Below are 17862 nucleotides of genomic sequence, written 5' to 3'. Positions count from 1 at the left end.
GTAACACTGATCTCAGTACATGGCTTTTGTGCACCTCAAAAAAAGATAATTTTTTAAAAAGATAGGACTTCCCTTACAGGATGAAATCTTTGAGTTCATCATAGTTTTACTAGCAACATTAATTCAAGATTTCAAAAATTTCATAAAAATACTGGGATTTGTCAAAAAGACAAATTATATGTGCAAAGGCCCATGCTTAACTTTTTATTTTCCATTAGCCTGACAAAGCAGTCCTATTAACTTTAGATATAGAGAGGATGCTTCAAAACCTCACGAGACTCGCCATCTCACCTCGCATCACTAGATACCTAGAAGAGAAGCTGACAGAGACTTTATGCCTTTAACAAATCAAAGGGACAGTATATTAATAGCCTAGTGGCGTCTCCATTGAATGGAGATGTAGTGACAGTGGAGCTCATTAAAGAACAGGGATCCAATTGTCTATTATCTTGCTCGAAGCATCTAATGGAAATTGGGTACTTTTATTCCAAAGAGGAATGGAAAAGGGTCATTATTATTACTTAGAAGAGTTTTGTTTTTTAAACAGTACCTAGTGGGTACCAATTTTTCCAAGGTGTGCCAGAAAACAATTCAATTCTATTCAGTTTATTTATATAGCACCAATTCTCAACACATGTCATCTCAAGGCAGTCAAATTGATTCAAAGTTTTCTATCTAAGGAAAATCAGTGGATTGCATCGACTCATTGACTCAAATGCAATCCCTCACACTAAGCATGCTTGTAGCAACAGTGGAGAGTAAAAACTCCCTTTAACAGGAAGAAACTGGGGTTCAAGGAGACAGAAGCAGAGATACAAAGAGCAGCTGTAAAAGGCGGCCCCATCCAGGAAACACACAGCCAGGCAGACTAGCGCCGAGCCAACTCCCATTTCAGAGGATGTAGAAACAGGACTACACTGAAAAACAGGCAGATCTCCAACATCTATTAACAAAGGTGTTGATGGCAGCAGCACAGTTGATATTTCTCTCCAGGATGGTGTTACAGCCAAACGGGAACAGACGATGCAAAGCTACTATTAGCAAAAGCAGAGAGAGCAGAACGTTAGAGATTGAGCTAACAGATTCTGCAGAGTGGTAGAATAGAGAGAGAATGAAGCAAAAAGATAAAATCAGGGTCCCTATGTCCTCCATAAGTCTAAGCATTTAGCATCATAACTATAGAGATAGCTAAGGGTTTCCTGAGCCACTCTAATTATAAGCTTTATCAAAAGGGAAAGTTTTAAGCCTAGCCTTAAAAGTAGACAGGGTGTCTGCCTCATGGACTAAAACTGGTAGTTGGTTCCACAGGAGAGGAGCCTGATAACTAAAAGATCTGCCCTCCATTCTACTTTTAGAAATTCTAGGAACCACTAGTAAACCTGCAGATTTAGAGCGAAGTGCTCTGTTAGGAACAGAAGGAACAATCATATCTCTGATATAAGATGGAGCTTGGCCATTTAAGGCTTTATATGTAAGAAGGAGGATTTTAAATGCTATTCTGGATTTAACAGGAAGCCAATGAAGAGAAGCCAGGATAGGAGAGATATGATCTCTCTTATTATTTTTCATCAGAACTCTGTTTGCAGCATTTTGGATCAGCTCAAGACTTTGGGGACTTCCTGATAGTAAAGAGTTACAATAGTCCAGCCTGAAGTTAAAAATACGTGGACTAATTTCTCAGCATTGCCCTCATCTTCCTCCATTGTCGCACAATGTTGGCCCCACTTCCTCACCGCCTCGGCCGTATCTAGACCTACAGCTAGTTCTTGATTGTTCCTCTTGCACTGTGGCGTGGAATAACATAGCACAGACCACATTTCAATATTGGGCATAAATCAAAAATATCTGCGGCGAGCTCACTGCGACACACAGCTCCAGGAGTATAACCAGCCCTTAAAAAAAGGGCTGGCCTCATTATATTAATCTGTGACATATTAGTTTGTAAGTAAATGTTAATTTCTGGGTATATTTAATTTTAACAAAATTGTATGTTACGTGTATACTATATTTTATATCTAAAGGTGCTTTATTATACTAATTGCTCCAATTATGTAGAAATTAGATGTGTGTGTGTGTGTGTGTTTTCTTAGACTTGTTTTTGTTACCTTGTGATTTTCATTTAAATATGCTACATTGTGGAGACTTGTGGTGACCAATCAATTGGTCCCCATAAGGAAAACTTATCTTGTTGGATTTGGGGTTAAGTGTAGATCTAAGGTTTAGTTTAGATTTGCCATATTCTGGTAATGGTTTTTATTGGGGTAAGGCCATACAAATGAAGGGAAGTAAAATAAAAGTCCTCATTAAACATGAAAACCACAACATATTTGTGGTTGGGTGTAGGTTGCATTATATGTACAGTGGAGATTTGATCTGACGTAGGGCAAATGTTGGCAAATCAAGGCTAAATACCTTGAGCAAGCTGGAATAAAACCTACAACATTCAAATTGCAAGCTACTATTTTTTTTCAGATCTCACCCACACCCTGTAGTTTTAACCTTGACAGATCTCCAGTCCATCTCTGGGTCACTCAAAGACACAAAACCTTCCAGATGTACACTCAGGAGCAAGTTACAATAGACAGAAAGATTACCATGAATGTTTTAAAGACTATGTGGAGGGAAAACCTTAATACCCGGGAAAAAACCCTGCCTGTACATGGAGAACATGTAAGTCTCCCACAGCCTGGGAGTTGAACCCAGTACCTTCTTGCTGCAAGATACCACTGCTCACAACTGCTGCAATTTGCATACTTGGTCTCTTATTTAAAAGGAGCACACCAAGTTAGTTTTATGCTAAATATCTAAAAGTAACTTACTCAGTGACATTTTTCACAATGGTCAGTCTAAAAAGATGAAAGAAAATAAAAGTTTATATTACAGAATTTGGGGACACTTTCTTTAAATTCAGTATCTTATATTTCTTTCTAGCTTACAGCATAGTAGTTGAGATATTTTCTGTATTAGATAAGGCTTAGATATGTTAATAGCAGAATCTATAACTCAGAGATAAACATTTTATATAACATATTAAAAACCAAAGAAATCAAATTTTTCCAATCTCAAGCCATAAAAAATGGGTCCAACGATTTGACAGACAGCAAGGCTCTCTGAATGGCTACCCCTCGCTGTGTAGCGCCTGGTGCATGAAGAAAATGAATGAGAGGAAGAATGAGTGACCAAAGGGAACTGGATGAACCTGACTAAATCAGGCTTTCTTAATTCCACTTTTCACTGCTAACACCTGAATGCTTAAAATTAGAAAAATATTGGAGTAAGTTGAATAGTAGTTTGATTTCACCTCCTTCATTCACTATAAACGAATTCATCAATTTTATTTATTTGTACTTTCTTTTTCAGTCTTTTGCATGAACATTCAAGCGTGTGTTTCTGCAAACACCGGTTTGATAACACGAGAATGCCTTGCTTTGCTCTAAGTGAGAGGTTGGTAAAGCCATTGAAGTGCTATGAGTTGTATTGATTGGAAGTTCCCCACAGCATTGATTATGAGCACTATCAAACCAGACAAGCAGAGGATTTAAAGCTTGACTCCAGACAGATATTGATGCTTCAAATACTACAGTTTAACTTTACTCCAACTTCCTTTTTATATACTGCATCCTAATGATTAAAACTGGCTTGTAAAATGTTATTCTTTGAAAAGCGTTTGTGTTTTTTGATGTTTTTTTTAAGTATGGTAATCTAACCACCGGAGCAAACTCCATTGTAAATGTGTAGCCTGTTTGTTTTTTTTTGTCTTTAATAATGTTAATCACAGTATTTTTGTCTCTTTGCAGAGCTCCATGTATTCTCTGGCCCTGAAGTGTCTGATCAGCCTGTCCACAGTCATCCTGCTGGGCCTCATCATAGCCTACCATGCACGTGAGGTTCAGGTAGGTCACCTGCATGTCCATGTGCAAACATACGGGATGTGAAACCATAGGCCAGATTTAATAACCGTGGGCAGATTAAGGGGATTGCGGTGATGACTTCTCCTGATGAGCTCTGATAGAAAGAGTAAAGCAAAACAATTTAATTCTGACCCAAACAAGCAGATTTGAATCTTTTATACTAATTTAGGTACGATACAAATTACCAAAAACCCCTGTATCTAAGCATTAGATTTTTATAAATTCATTTCTGCTTAAAAATGAACCAATCAGGCTTTTCTTAGCTGATAGCCAGTTCTGGGTTTTTTTTTTAGATCTGAGTTGTTGATTTAAATGTTAATCAAAGGTATAATTTGTGAAATATGTGCAGTGTTGTGATAGTGGTAGGGAATTTAAATCCTACAGAAACCTTTTTTGTACATCAGCCTACATCTCCTTGATATTTATCTGTTTCTAAGACAATATTCAGAAATCTACCATGTATGCTCTTCCATTAAAGAAGTGTGATATTTAACTCTTGAAATGTGACATTCAGTGTGATTTCTTTCAACATGAAGTTGTGTATTGTCTTTGAAGAATGTGTACTGCTTTTTATTGGACTGTTTTTATTAGTGCTTATATATTAAAGGTATAGTGGAGGATGTTTTTTTCTGGATGGATGATCAAAATAAGTAGTCCTCCTAATTGTCAATCATTCTGGTGATATGTTTATGTAAGGCCTTCCGATGTGCTCGTCCCCATTTTCACTTATTTTTCGTTGTTAGCCTGACATAGTGGAAATGTTTCAAATCGTCTTTTGGAAAGTAAGCTTGTCTGCTTATGAGTGATGCAAACAGCAATCTTTATAGAGAGCGTGCACGAGGAGAAATGGACTCGTGCCTGAAGTGCAAAAGTTTGACAAGAATATTTGTTTTGAATTTGTGGATAAGGGATTTTGTCATATTGAAAAGGAAAATTTTATAGTATCTGAAGAGGTGATTACTGATCAGAGCTGATAGATATAAAAAAATTAAAGCCTGACTAGATCCAATCAGTGTCCAATTAAGGTGGAACACTTCCAGTAGAATTGAACATTATTTCAAAGTCAGATCAAATGATCTAAATGCTGCTTTTTTGTAGCTGCTTTAGATTATAAAGTGCTCAACCAGTTGTTAGGAAACTGATGACTAACCACAGCTGCAATGGTTTCCTTACAATGTGGTTTGCAATTAGCACCAGGATTGGAAAACAATGACTTATACTTACATTAAAATTCTAATTTTACCCTGGTTTGATAGACTCAGTAAAGAGAGGTGATGATTGCATTCTGAGATGTCTCCAATTAGCATATACATGAGGCAGTATAACTAACTGACTTCTCAAATGAATTAAATTTGTGTAAATGGTCACTCAATGACAATGTATATTTCCGTTGCTGTAAAGATGATACATGTCCATGAAAAGAGATTAAAGCAGTCAGGAAAACACAGGTCAGGTTCTAAAGTAGATTTTAAAGCTGTTGTGTTTTCTGCTTTTCTCTTTTCTGCCTTTGTGAGAACCTCATAAAGTAGAAATATTGTCATCTTAGCTTAGAGAAGTGTTTCCTATATTCAATAACACTGATTTTGTACATTAAGGGAAGTTGTCTTTTATGGGTGAAGAGGCTTTTTTATATGCTTCTTTTTGCTACAAACTAAACGGACTAAATTTAAATAACTCTGCTTCAAACCTAGGAGCCGACTGTGCTGTATGCATTAACAATGTGGCACTGGGAACATAATAATCAATTTGTAGGAGCCAGCTTTATGGAACTACCTTCCTTTCCATTAGCATGTGGCACTGAAGAAAATTATAATGAATTTAATTATTTTTCTCCTGCTTAATAGCTGCCAAAACCCCAGCTCTTCCAAAAAAACATAAAAGAATGTATACATTATCCTCCCTACACTTCACTGCTTTGAAGAGACATTTGTCGTTCAGTGAAAATTATAGGTGAAAATACAATATAATCAATTGTAGCTTTTGAATTTTATGGTTAATAGTTATAGAAAGAAAAGATAATAAAATCAAAATAAAAAAAAGAGCTGGCTCCTAATACAATTGGTGGCAAACGGTATATTTTACAATCTTGTCTGTTTACTTGCTGAAAACTCCAGTTATCTCCAGAGCTACTTATAATGCAAAACTGAACAGATTTTATCTTGGGAATAGATTTGAAAAAAAAAAAGCATTAATGTTCTAAAAAATATTTAGCTCCGCATGTGCAGAGTCTGTCATGATTCTGACCTTTCTAGAATATTTGGTTCTGTTTAAGTTTTCTTTTTGGGTGCTTTATTTTACGTTATTCTGTGTTTGTAAAGATCAATATCATTTTAAAATTCTTAGTTTTACTCTACCTTGTTATTTCTTTTAGTTATCTCTTATCAGAATTTTTTGTATTATTTATTCCTTGGTCTAGTTTTAGTAGTAGTCATTAGTTATTTCTCTTTAGCTTCATTTAAGTTCTTTCCTACTTACAGTTAGATACTGTTGTTTTCCCTGGTTATTTTTTGTTGCTCGTAGTGTCCCTTTCCTTTGCCATTAGCTCCTTTCTATTTGATTCTATCCATACCTGCTTCCTATCAGCTGATCAGCCGATTCAATGTTCTATCTCCCATATGTACAGCTCCTGTGCAGTTCCTTATTGCTGGATTCTCTTAATTTTTGTTTGTTTTTCCTGAGCATCTCCTAGTTTGATTCCTCAATTCCTCGCCGGTAATGTCTGAATCGATGCTTCTGTACCATCTACCTCTTCATTAAATTTACAAGAAAACAACTCCGCCTTCTGTCTCTGCATTTGGTTCATCAACAAAACTCCAATGAACCTGATGGAGTCATATGCAAAAACCTGCAATAATTGTTCCCAGTACCCAAATGGAAATTCTTGCACCCTTTTTTGTACCACTCCAGTATTCCTACTTACAGGCTTAGCAGAACGAGGTATTACTGCTGAGTGTTATTTTAATTAGCTATGCAAAAAGGTATTCATGATCAGGATTGGTTCACATACTGCTTGGTTAGGAAGCATCACAAACCTAGCGGACTTTAACGTGACCTTCATAAGAGAATCAATTATACATGTAATTGAAAACTGACATTTTAAAATTTGTTTTTCATAATGCGCTACCGGTATTAATTATATTGGGTAGGTTTGAAACGTAAATGTAAGGGGATATGAGATTAAATTGCTTATTGATTTTAAAACACAGCTCATTAGGTAGGCTCCCTCTGTACTATATGCCCCTGGACACATAAAAAGTTGTAGAAAACACCAAAAACTGTAACGATAATGACAATACTGTTTGTACATTGTTTCTGAGCCCATGCAAGAATGTTTTAAGCAACTACAGTGTTTCTTCAATTAAAGATTGCTACGACTATCTGTTCATTGACTATCTTCACGGCTCCCAACAGTCTGATTAAGTGTTTAAAACCATGCTGCTATTATTTATTTATTTTTTTTGTTTGTTTGTTTTTAATCTGAGGCATAAATTATTTTTAACACCCATACTATTATTTGCACAGCTTTTATGTAGTCAGCAGCTGTCATTGTACATTAAGTGACTTTGTTCACACAGCAAACACCAGAATTTCCCCATTGTGGGACAGTAAAGGGATTTTCTATTTTTTTCTATTTTACCTTCTCTTCATCCATGTTATTATTTGCACATTGTTTATTTCTATCTTGTTCTTAAATTTAGCTAGTGTTGCGCTTTTTGTCTTGCTTCAGTCTGCACACAGTCCTGTGTAAGGATTGCACCCAGTCTACGATTCTGCTCCCTTAACATTTCAGTCTAAGTGTTGATAACTCTGCAGATCCCCTCATATGCCAGGCAGCCTAAACCAAAACAGCGGCCATAGTTTTCCATATTTCACAATATGCCAGGTATCCACCAACCCCAAACAGCAGAAATCCTGTTATCAAAAATCTGATTATGTATGCATCTTCTACATCCTCAACTGACATCATGGTCAGGAAAACAATCTTCTATCTCTGCCAGGAATCCATCGGTATCCTGAGAAAAATGTCCCGACTTGACAGGAGGGTCCCCCTTACCCTGTCTTTCTGTAGAAAAAAATAAATCCATTGCAACGACAGACTGCTGACCATATCTATAATTCAGTTTTAGTATATATGTAAAAAGCAGCTCCAAAAGAAGACAAGACATCGAGAGGAAGCAGGGCAGACAGGGGAGGGTTTGGGAGACAGAGAAGAAGTGTCCTACTCCACGCAACAAATGCAACAAATTTTTGCTGATGTTTCCATTACTTGTACTGATGGAAACATCAGTAAAATATAACAGGAACTGGAGAAATATCAAGAGCTCAGGGAAGAAATAGAAAGAGCCTGAAAGGGGAAGGCAACTATACTGTCCCTGGTCATCAGTGCACTCAGGGCTGTAACCCTAACACTGGCTCCAACTGTGGTGGAGAAATATCCGATATCTAAGCAGGCCAGCTGACAGCTTTGCCAGGGCCCGGGACAACACGGTCTTTTTGGCCCCCCCTCTACACCTATCATATCCTGGTATGATCTGTCTCTGAGCCACTATGCTCAGACTCTCAGATCGGGCAGCAAGCCCCTCCACCTGCACTGTCTGTTATCGGTAGGGTTGGCTCTCTCTGTCTCCTCCTTAAACACATGCTCCCCCCACCCCACGAAGCTGTTATGCCTCAGATGGCTCTCCCGCTCCACTCTGTCTTTCACACTGCACCTGGACATCTGCCATCTTTCTACTCTTTTTGGCGCTAAGCTCCAGTATTTCTCTAAAAGAAAAGTTGTTATCTTCGTTACACAAGCTAGCGGTTAATATACTTTGAAATCACATTGATAAACGCATTGCTTCTTACCTGGCTCTGAATGGGCATCATTCTTCTGCAATCCCGTTCCTGGACTTGTCCCTGTCTCATCAGTTTATTTTTAATATTTACTCATAAAATCCCCCAAGCCTTTGATTTCATCTTTCCCTTTTCTCTTTTCTTTTCTGTGCACCGGACTTCTGAAAACCTAACATTCTTAGTTAGAAGCGAAACAAACCTTAAAAAATTCAGCCCACCATTGTACTGGTAAAACCATTTTATGTTGCGTGGGGGGAGTTCTAATTGCCCCTTATTTAAGGAAAACATATTACATCTACCTAATGCAGATATGTTTATATGTTTAGTTACTCTAATATTGAATATTTTTATTACAAATATTTTCTGCCTGTATTTTTAATGGCCAGAGTGTCAATTTTGGGCTCCCATCTGTCCTGGGCCTGGGACAATTGACCCCTTTGTCCCGAAGAGTGAAGTCCTAGAAAGAGCTAAGGTACTCCAAAGAACCCTGGAACTCTCTTGTTTCTGGTAGAGAATCTGAGCTTGACTCGAAGAAACCATCCATCCAGTCCATGAGTAAAGTGCTGGGTGAAAGAGTAGTTTAAAATTCTCTATATATACACTCAACAAAAATATAAACACAACATTTTTGGTTTTGTTCCCATTTTTTCTGAGATTAACTCAAATAACTAAAACTTTCTACAACACAATATCACCATTTCCCTCAAATATTGTTCACAAACCAGTCTAAATCTGTAACAGTGAGCACTTCTCAATTACCACAACCAGTCCCTGATTCGTTGATCAATGATCAAGGAATCATTTTTTTACCTCACCAGTCACCGCTGTCACCACATGGAATTCACCACTGGCCTCTTCACTGCTCATGCCAGTACCATTTTTATAGGGATGCTATATAAATATGCTGCTCTTACCACAGACACTATGTTTGTTTTGAATGCACTATAACAAATATTTTGCATAAAAATAAAAAAGGACTTGACTCAAACTTAGGATAACTAATCAAAGAGTTGACTTGGAACACTTACACGCTGGAATCGACAGGACAGAAGTCTATCAGAGTGTGGTCCACCCCTGATTTAATACTGATCTTTGTTACACATGTTTTTCATGTTTGTAACTGGTGGATCAGACAGCAGTGTTTGAAAAGAAATCATACAAACATGATCCTTGATAAGACATTTTTTACAAGCCAGTCGAGAATAACTGTTTTCAGTTTTTACTTTTGTGTGTATCCATTCTTCAACTGATATAAGAGCTATCTGTTTTTTTTTTCCAGCGTTTATTTGAAACATTATCAGCTGTCATTTTTATTCATCTTATTTTGATAAAACAAACAAAAAAAACTACTTATTTAAAACAAAAGCCCATCTGTGGTCTTTCTGAGTTGTGTCCATGTGGTTACCCTCAGGGTTGTTTTTCATCAGGGTGTTGAGATGGACCCGTGTACCCAGGTGTGTCGACTCTACCCAATTAATGACATTAATTAGAGTCTGTGGAATCGACTAAGCTAGATTTATGACTTAACAGCAAATAGGTACACACTAAATGTAATGTTAAATATATGTAGAGCCAATAATAAAACTGTCATTCAGCAGTACACAGTTTCACACATAGAAACCAATAATACAAACAGAACACACACACACAGCCTTCACCTCTTGTAAGGCTGAAAGAATCAATCAGAGATGCTTTCATGCTTCATTATACCTATTGTGGTGTTTGTCATTTCACTGATACAATGCTACCACAGTCATTTAGCTGGGGTTCCCATCTGAAACCATTTCTAGCTGATGCGCATAGACAATATATTGACTATTATGGAAACCTTGTGGGATCCAATAGGTGTCCCCAGAGTGGTTATTATTCCCTGCAGGTAGACCACAATGCTGTGTTCATCTTTATAACTACATAATAGTTCAGCCCTCTGACTTTTTTCTCCTTTAATTCTTTTTGAAAGCCTGGTGGTGTCATAAAAGGTCGAGGACAAAGATTCTCAATTTGGACCCAGTTCCATTCTTTATTTAAAAACACAGTGTGGAAGAAACCTGAGTACAGTGCTGAACAGTATGATGTATTAACATCAGTTATTCATTATGAAAGCTGTTCAACTCAATGTTATTTGTTGATAAAGCTGGAGAACTAATGTTTTTCATAGTTTTTTCCACACAACATGCCACGATATCATCAAGTCATATGAGAACGTCCAGAAATGAAGCTAACATTAGCTTCTTTTGTAGAACACAATTACAATATAACTTGATAGCAATTAATGTGGAGAGACTCGCATGGAAAAAAGCAGCAATTGAAAGGTTTTATTGACATGAAGAAATTAAGTCTTTGGTGCTTAGGATGATGCTGGTGCTAAATGCAGTTGTTCTAGGTAAGCAGATGGATCTAGGTTAGAGGCGTTGCTTCCCCCAGAGTCTGACCCTTGCGGTGAAATGGAGGCTGTACAAGGAGGGGAGCTATTGGAATGAAGATGGTAAACGGGGAGAAGAGGGCAGTTCAGTGGGAAAGCAAAACATTTAAGAGTCTGGAGCCCTACACAGGCAGTCCTTAACGATGAATGGCTGATATGAAGGCGTGGAGCTGAGCTAATACACTGGAGCAGAGGTACATAATGACTAGATTTGCAGCAGATATAGTGTTCCAGTTTAAATTTGCACCTTGTGGCTCAAAGAGATGAAGAAAGAGAGCTTCTAACCACCTACCTCTGTAATTTACAAAAATACCACTATGAAAAATAAACTGGTATGCAATAGTTTTATTTAGGGCACACAATGGTATTGTCAAGGCTCAGAACAGACTACCCAGAATTCGAAACAAACGGGTGAATCTCAAAAGTGTTTATTGATAAACATCAGATCTGTAATTCAGCTGCTAGGGTGTCAAACGCTATAATCTCTGTTGAGGGAAAACTGAGGTTAGTTACCACGTAAATCTGACGAAGGATGATAACAAGTGTTGTCTGGTTGCTTCCTCATCTCTTTTCACCAGTTTTCCATGACATTTTGGTTTTTGGTTCTTTGTATTTTTGGTGTTTGGATTTTTTGATTCTCTCAGTTACATATTAAATTCTGCTTCCTGGTCTCTGCATTTGGGTCCTCAAAAACCTTCACGAGCCAAGCCAGTGCCCCTTAGCGGGCCAGTCCCCGAGCCAGCGCCCCTTAAAAGGCTAGTCCCCGAGCCAGAGCCCCGTAGCGAGCCAGTCCCTGAGCCAGAACCCATTGGCGGGACAGTCTCCCCTTGTCCAAAGTTAGCTCCCCTCAGTGTTCTAGCCACTAGTCCAGCTCCACCATCAGAACCTGTTAGTCTCCACTCTCCAGTCAGACCCCGTTAGCGTCTCCGCTCTCCAGTCAGAATCTGTCAATGTGTCTCCACTCTCCAGTCAGATCCCTTTATTAATTCACTGCTGTTAGATCCTCTTTCTGAGCACACTCTGTGCAGTCCAGAGACATCAGAGCACACTATGTGCTGTTCAGAGATGCTGGAGCATGCTGTGTGCCGTCCAGAGACTCCGGAGCACGCCCTGTGCTGTTCAGAGACCCCTAAGCACGCTCTGTGTCTCCAGAGCCGCCTGAACGACAGGGAGGATCAAGAAGTGAAATGGAGAGCTGTGAGAGCTCCAAGGTTTTTAAGCCTCCAAATGCCGTTCAGCGGGCACTACTCACCTCCAAGGCCCCTCAGCGGGCGCTCCACACCTCTTCATGGGTCCCAAGCTGTGACGCCTATTCACTGGTCCCAAGCTTTGCCACCTCCTCCTAGGCCCTGTGCCGCAGCCAGCAGCCCCCAAGGTACCTGCTACAAAGATGCCATCCTACAGAGGTCCTCTTTGTCGCCTTCCCCACGGCCGACCTCCAGAGACTCTGCATCATCCCCTGCCCCACTGCGGGGCTTCATAGACTCTGCTTCTTCAGTGCCTACCTTTGTTGATTGTTTTTGATTTTGGGTTGTTTTGGACTTTGGACTTGTTTTCTTACCCTTGTTCCTGAGCCCCCATCTGCCTCCCCACGTCTTCAGGATTGTTTTTTTTTACTCTAAGGTCTAGTATCTAGTATCCTCCCCCTGGGGGGGTTGGGGGGGGTCTGTGTTTTTATAGTCTATTTCTACTAGTGTTGAGTTCTTTAGTTACCTTCTGTTGCCCTGTTCTGTCTTGGTTCCCAATATATACACCACCTCAGCAGTCACTCAGTGCTGGTTTGTTTGGCTGCTTCCCCATCTCTGGTTCCCCATGTGACTTTTCTCTGACGTTTTGGTTTTTGGTTCTTTGTATTTTAGGTGTTTGGATTTTTGGATTTTATTTTAGTTGCCTCATTAAATTTGAAAGACTCACCTCTGCCTCCTGGCCTCTGCATTTGGGTCCTCCAAAACCTCCACCCAGCGTGACACATATGGGTAAAAATAAAGCATAATTATAATCTAAATTGTAATGTTTTAAATTGCCACCCAAAGGTGGGCAGTTTCTTAATAGGTTGCTTTAAATCTCTTGGTATCTGGAATTTGTACCTAAGAATTTGTTAAAGTCTCTTCACTTTTATGAAATAATCAATTTCTTTGGAAATGAAAAATATTAAAAGTAGATTAGGTTTAGGTTAATATATTAACTTAAATGAGTGCATTAATTATTGGATGTTAGTTGAAGCCAACGAGTCACAGAGACACAATCGTGGAGATATTTTTTTTCATTCTGCTTCTTAGTCAAGTGAATTTAATAAAAAGATATTTGTTCATCACTTGTTGCTCCAGACCTCTGACCTTATCTAGAAATCAGATTTGATCCTTTGAACATGAAGCTTGACAATCTCTAATGTAATATGTATTTTGATAAATTTTTATAGATCCATTGTAAAGGTTTTTTTATTTACTTTTAAATAAACTATTAATGCTTCAAGTGTTAAAAGCTGTTACTTATTGCTTTAAAAAAAAATAAAAAAAGAGCAAATCTTTGCATATATTCATCTAGATTTATTTTGTATGTATATTAATGAAAAAGGTATCATTATTGCTTATGGACTTTTACACATACCGTCTGTCATCCGCACACGCCTGCTGCGGTTTCACGTGATAGGGACGCTATTACCGGCAGGAGATTGGGAGCATGTTGAGCCGACAACAGAGATATAAAATGGTCTTTTGATAATCTAACTGAGAAGTAATTCCTTTTTATTAAATAAAAGAAGGAGTTTGGGGAGGATGCTGACAACATAGAAAAGGGATTCCCAGCTTGCTGGGGGAGGTGAGGTTGGGATTAGCCCAAAATCACTTTGGATAATCACTTGTGTGAGGAAGGTGACAAAATGTGTGCATTTCTACACAACAGCAGATGACAGCTTGACAGGGTAATTCTTTTCTAGTACATGAGCTTCCGCTAATTTTTTGTTTTTTAAATGCCTCGATATTGAAAATCTTATCCTCACAAAGATTGCTGCAATACATTAATACATGTTATGCCTTAAATAACATTGGAGTAAGACTTATATAACTAATGCTGCTACAGATAGAAATAAAGTACGGTACACCACATTATGTCCACTACCCTAAAATACTAAAATCTATCCACATCTGCTGGATATATCACAGGAGGGGGGGCTCTTCAGTGTATGGACAAAAAGGCAAGGTAGGCTGAAGAGGTTGTGGAATAAAAAAGGGCAGAGACACACAGCCATGCACACAGAGACCTGAGGACAATTTATAAATGCCAATAAACCTAACATGTTTTTTGGACTATAAGAGGAAGCCAGAGTACCCAGAGAAAACCTACACAGGCATTTAAACTCCCTGCTGAAAATCTCCAGGGTTGGGATTGACCGTTGGACCTTCTTGTTTAAAGGGAACACTGCTACAAACTGCACAACCTTGGTTCCTGATATAATTGTAGTTCATAATATGCTGATTTTTTCATTGTAGATGATGATGGCTTTAGACAGGTAGGATCTCCTGTTGCAGCCTGTCTTACAGCATACCATACCATACTATACCCTTTTATGATGTTGTACATAAATAATGGCAACATATCCAATGGAGTTTTTGAAATCAAAATTTGTGTTGTAAATATTTGGTTTTGATATAGATAAAGACATATTTGAAGTTAATAGTTCAGAAAAAAGTACATTTAAATCTTAATTTAAAAATGTGGAGTAGTCCATTTGTTGGACTGCGAGGGAGTGGTGTATGTATTTGTGCTGTCCTATGGCATTTTTTTTCACAACCATGGGGAAAAAGCTACTCTTTATTTGCTGCTGTAGGTTGCGTGACCATAAGTCTGTCAGAGGAAAGGCTGTTTAAAAGACACACCCGTGGGTGGGCTGTGTTAACCCAGATTTTTGTGGCCTGTTGGAGGAGACGGCTCAAGCAGACCTCCTCTTGGTGTAGGAGTTTGGGGACAGTGATCGATGGGTAGTCTTGGTATTAGTTTTTTTTTCTTTTTCAACAACACTCTGAATATTATACCCCACTGTACATCCATGGGACAGAACACCATTTTACAGTAGTGAAAATTTTTCTGTATTGTTGGACAGAGTCTATTTAGGGTACATACCACTGAATAAAATATGCAGTATTGGAACAAAGGATAAGGAATCTAATGGACAACAACTCTTTTAATGATTCATAGATTTTATTTAGTTAAAGGTGCAGTAGAAGATCTTTTCTAACGCACTTTTTACCATATGGCTTAAAGATCTCTCCACAGCCGCTTAGTAAGCAGTGAAATAGACCGGACAGTATGCTTCCCCCTGCCACCCTTACTGGTAGGGAGAAGGACACGGTCACCAGGTTGGCCTGGGGGGAATTTCAAAATCGTCTACAGTGCAGTGCAGCCCAAACTTACTGCTTTCGACATCATCAGTGCTGTCTGTCTCCCTGCCAGCTCTGTGCGACGTGCTGCTTCAGCTGCTCAGCTGTGCTGCGGAGAGCATGCACATTCATGTGTTTTGAAGGCGTGGTTTCAAGGGGTTCGAAGGGAGAGGCATGGTTGTGTATGTTCAAAAATATAGTTTGCTGGAACCATTTTTTCAAGATCTCCTACTGCACCTTTAATTAGTTCAATCAATATTAATTCTACATTACGTGATGTTATGTGAACTTTCAAATATTGGTCTATCAAATTATTTCAAATAGCTTCTTGTCCTTTTAACCAACCACGGGGGCAGCAGTCTAAGCATTGGCTCCCAGACTTCCCTCTCTTCTAGCATCTCTTCTAGAATATCTTCTAGCTCCTCTTGGAGAAGCCGGAGGTTCTGGTGTGGCCAGCCAACAGACAGTCCCCCCCATCGTGTCCTAGGTAATCCCCTGGGCTTCCTCACGGTGGGATGTGCCTGGAACAGCCGTCCAGGGAGCATATGAAAAAGAGGTCTGATCCACCTCAACTGACTCCTCTCCATCTGGAGGAGAAGTGGCTCTACTCAGAGCCTCTCCTGAATAACCAAGCTCCTCACCCTATCTCTAAAGGAGTTCCCAGCAACCCTGCTGAGAAAGCTTTTTTCAGCCGCTTCTATCTTGGATCTCATTCTTTCGGTCATGATTCAGATTTCATGACCATAGGTGAGGCTAGGAATGTAGATGAAACGGAAAATCGAGAGCTTTGTGTTTTTGCTGAGGTGTCTCTTTGCCAGAACAGACTAATCCAGGATCTGCATTATCGTAGCAACAATCTCCTGCTACATTCTCCCCTCACTCCTGAACAGGACCCCAAAATACTTAAACCCCTCCACTTGAGGCAGTAACTCTTGCCCAACCTGAAGGGGACAAGCCACCTTTTTCCAGTCGAGAACTGTGGCATTGGACTTGAAGAAGCAAATTCTTATCCCGGTCGCTTACTTGGCTGAGAATTGCCCCTGTGCATGCTGTAGATCTTGGCAGGAGGGAGCCAGCAGAACCATATCATTTGCCAAAAAAAAAGACGAGATCCACATGTTCCTGAACTAGGTGATGATCAGTGAAAAGCTACGCTCGTCTCTTCACCTGAATGTCCAAGACATTTCCTCGAAGGTGAGAAGATTCGACTACATAGATGATCATTGAACTTTGGCTTAGGGCAGGGGTAACCAATTAAAAATCAGCGTGGTCCGAATAAAGAAAATCATCAACGAGTAAAGGTACAGAGACATTTTTAATTATAATCTGTTACTTTAAACAGAATTTAACGCTGAAATAAAATGAGGTTTTTATACATCCATGTTATACATTGAATTTTTTAATAAAACAATTTATAAAATAAATAGACCATTTTCCATATTAAAATCTAAAGTGTTTTTGAAATAGATAATAATCGTTCAGTTTGGTAAATAGACAATTTCCTGATTCAAATATTTTACAAAAGACCTAAACTGACTTTGTTTTTGTTTGTTTTTTCTTTTTTATGGCTTAATGAGAGCAGTGGACTTTAGGCTGCCCCGCAAGGCTTTTAAACCTGGGTTTCAATGGAGACAGAGCCATTCTCAAGCACATATCAAGGTGCTCATTTTGAGCCTGGATCCATATTTATTTTTTATTATTTTCATTGTGGAGATTCCTGCTTCAGAGCAGTAGGTTGAGCCAAACATACTCAAAATGTACAGGCTCTGCTCCAGTCCGAGCCAGGTCAAGATCCGCTATTGCAATTGCACATAACAGGAAAAAGAACAGCCACAAGATCCGGTTTGTCAAAGTAAAATATAGTAACAACAGATCAATAACAACAAATTAGAGCGTAATTCTTATATATTGCAAAAAGTTTATTATTTATTTGTACCGTATAAATGAATCATCTTATACATACTTGGGTTTATTTTACACATATTTATACTAATTTTCTTTTCTTTCACTATCAAAAAGAAACTATTTGACACATACCTATTACAGGATCCTGTAGTTGTAAACAGCAACTGTTGAGTAATTCAGTCTAATTGTTGGGAATAATCTTGAGCATTCAGAAATAACTTTGGTAAATCCTAAGCATACATAACATGTTAAATATATAAGATGTGTATACTTCTCCATTAATTATAGACAGTTTTTTCCTGCCCATAGAGAAAAACTACAAGGTATACATTTAAACATTGATCTCTCTAAGGAGTCAAATTAGCTGAAGGAGAGTAAATTAATCACCTTCGCTGCATAAATCACAAGTTTG

At 38.6% G+C, this 17862-nt stretch overlaps 1 protein-coding gene across 1 annotated transcript in view; it reads left to right on the top strand.

Moving 5' to 3' along the window:
- Positions 1-17862, top strand: part of kcnn3 (potassium intermediate/small conductance calcium-activated channel, subfamily N, member 3) — a gene marked incomplete at its 3' end in the record, with an annotated part of 90106 nt that overhangs the window by 26971 nt on the left and 45273 nt on the right. Inside the window, exon 3 of the mRNA XM_038290184.1 lies at positions 3798-3893. Coding sequence (XP_038146112.1) covers positions 3798-3893 — 96 coding nt within the window. The remainder of the gene's footprint in view (positions 1-3797; positions 3894-17862) is intronic.

This window comes from Cyprinodon tularosa, unplaced genomic scaffold, assembly GCF_016077235.1.
Source record: "Cyprinodon tularosa strain WSP-4 unplaced genomic scaffold, ASM1607723v1 ctg277, whole genome shotgun sequence".
Classification (NCBI taxonomy): Eukaryota; Metazoa; Chordata; class Actinopteri; order Cyprinodontiformes; family Cyprinodontidae; genus Cyprinodon; species Cyprinodon tularosa.
Note: the sequence above shows the minus strand (reverse complement) of the source record. Positions and strands in the feature narration are given on the sequence as shown.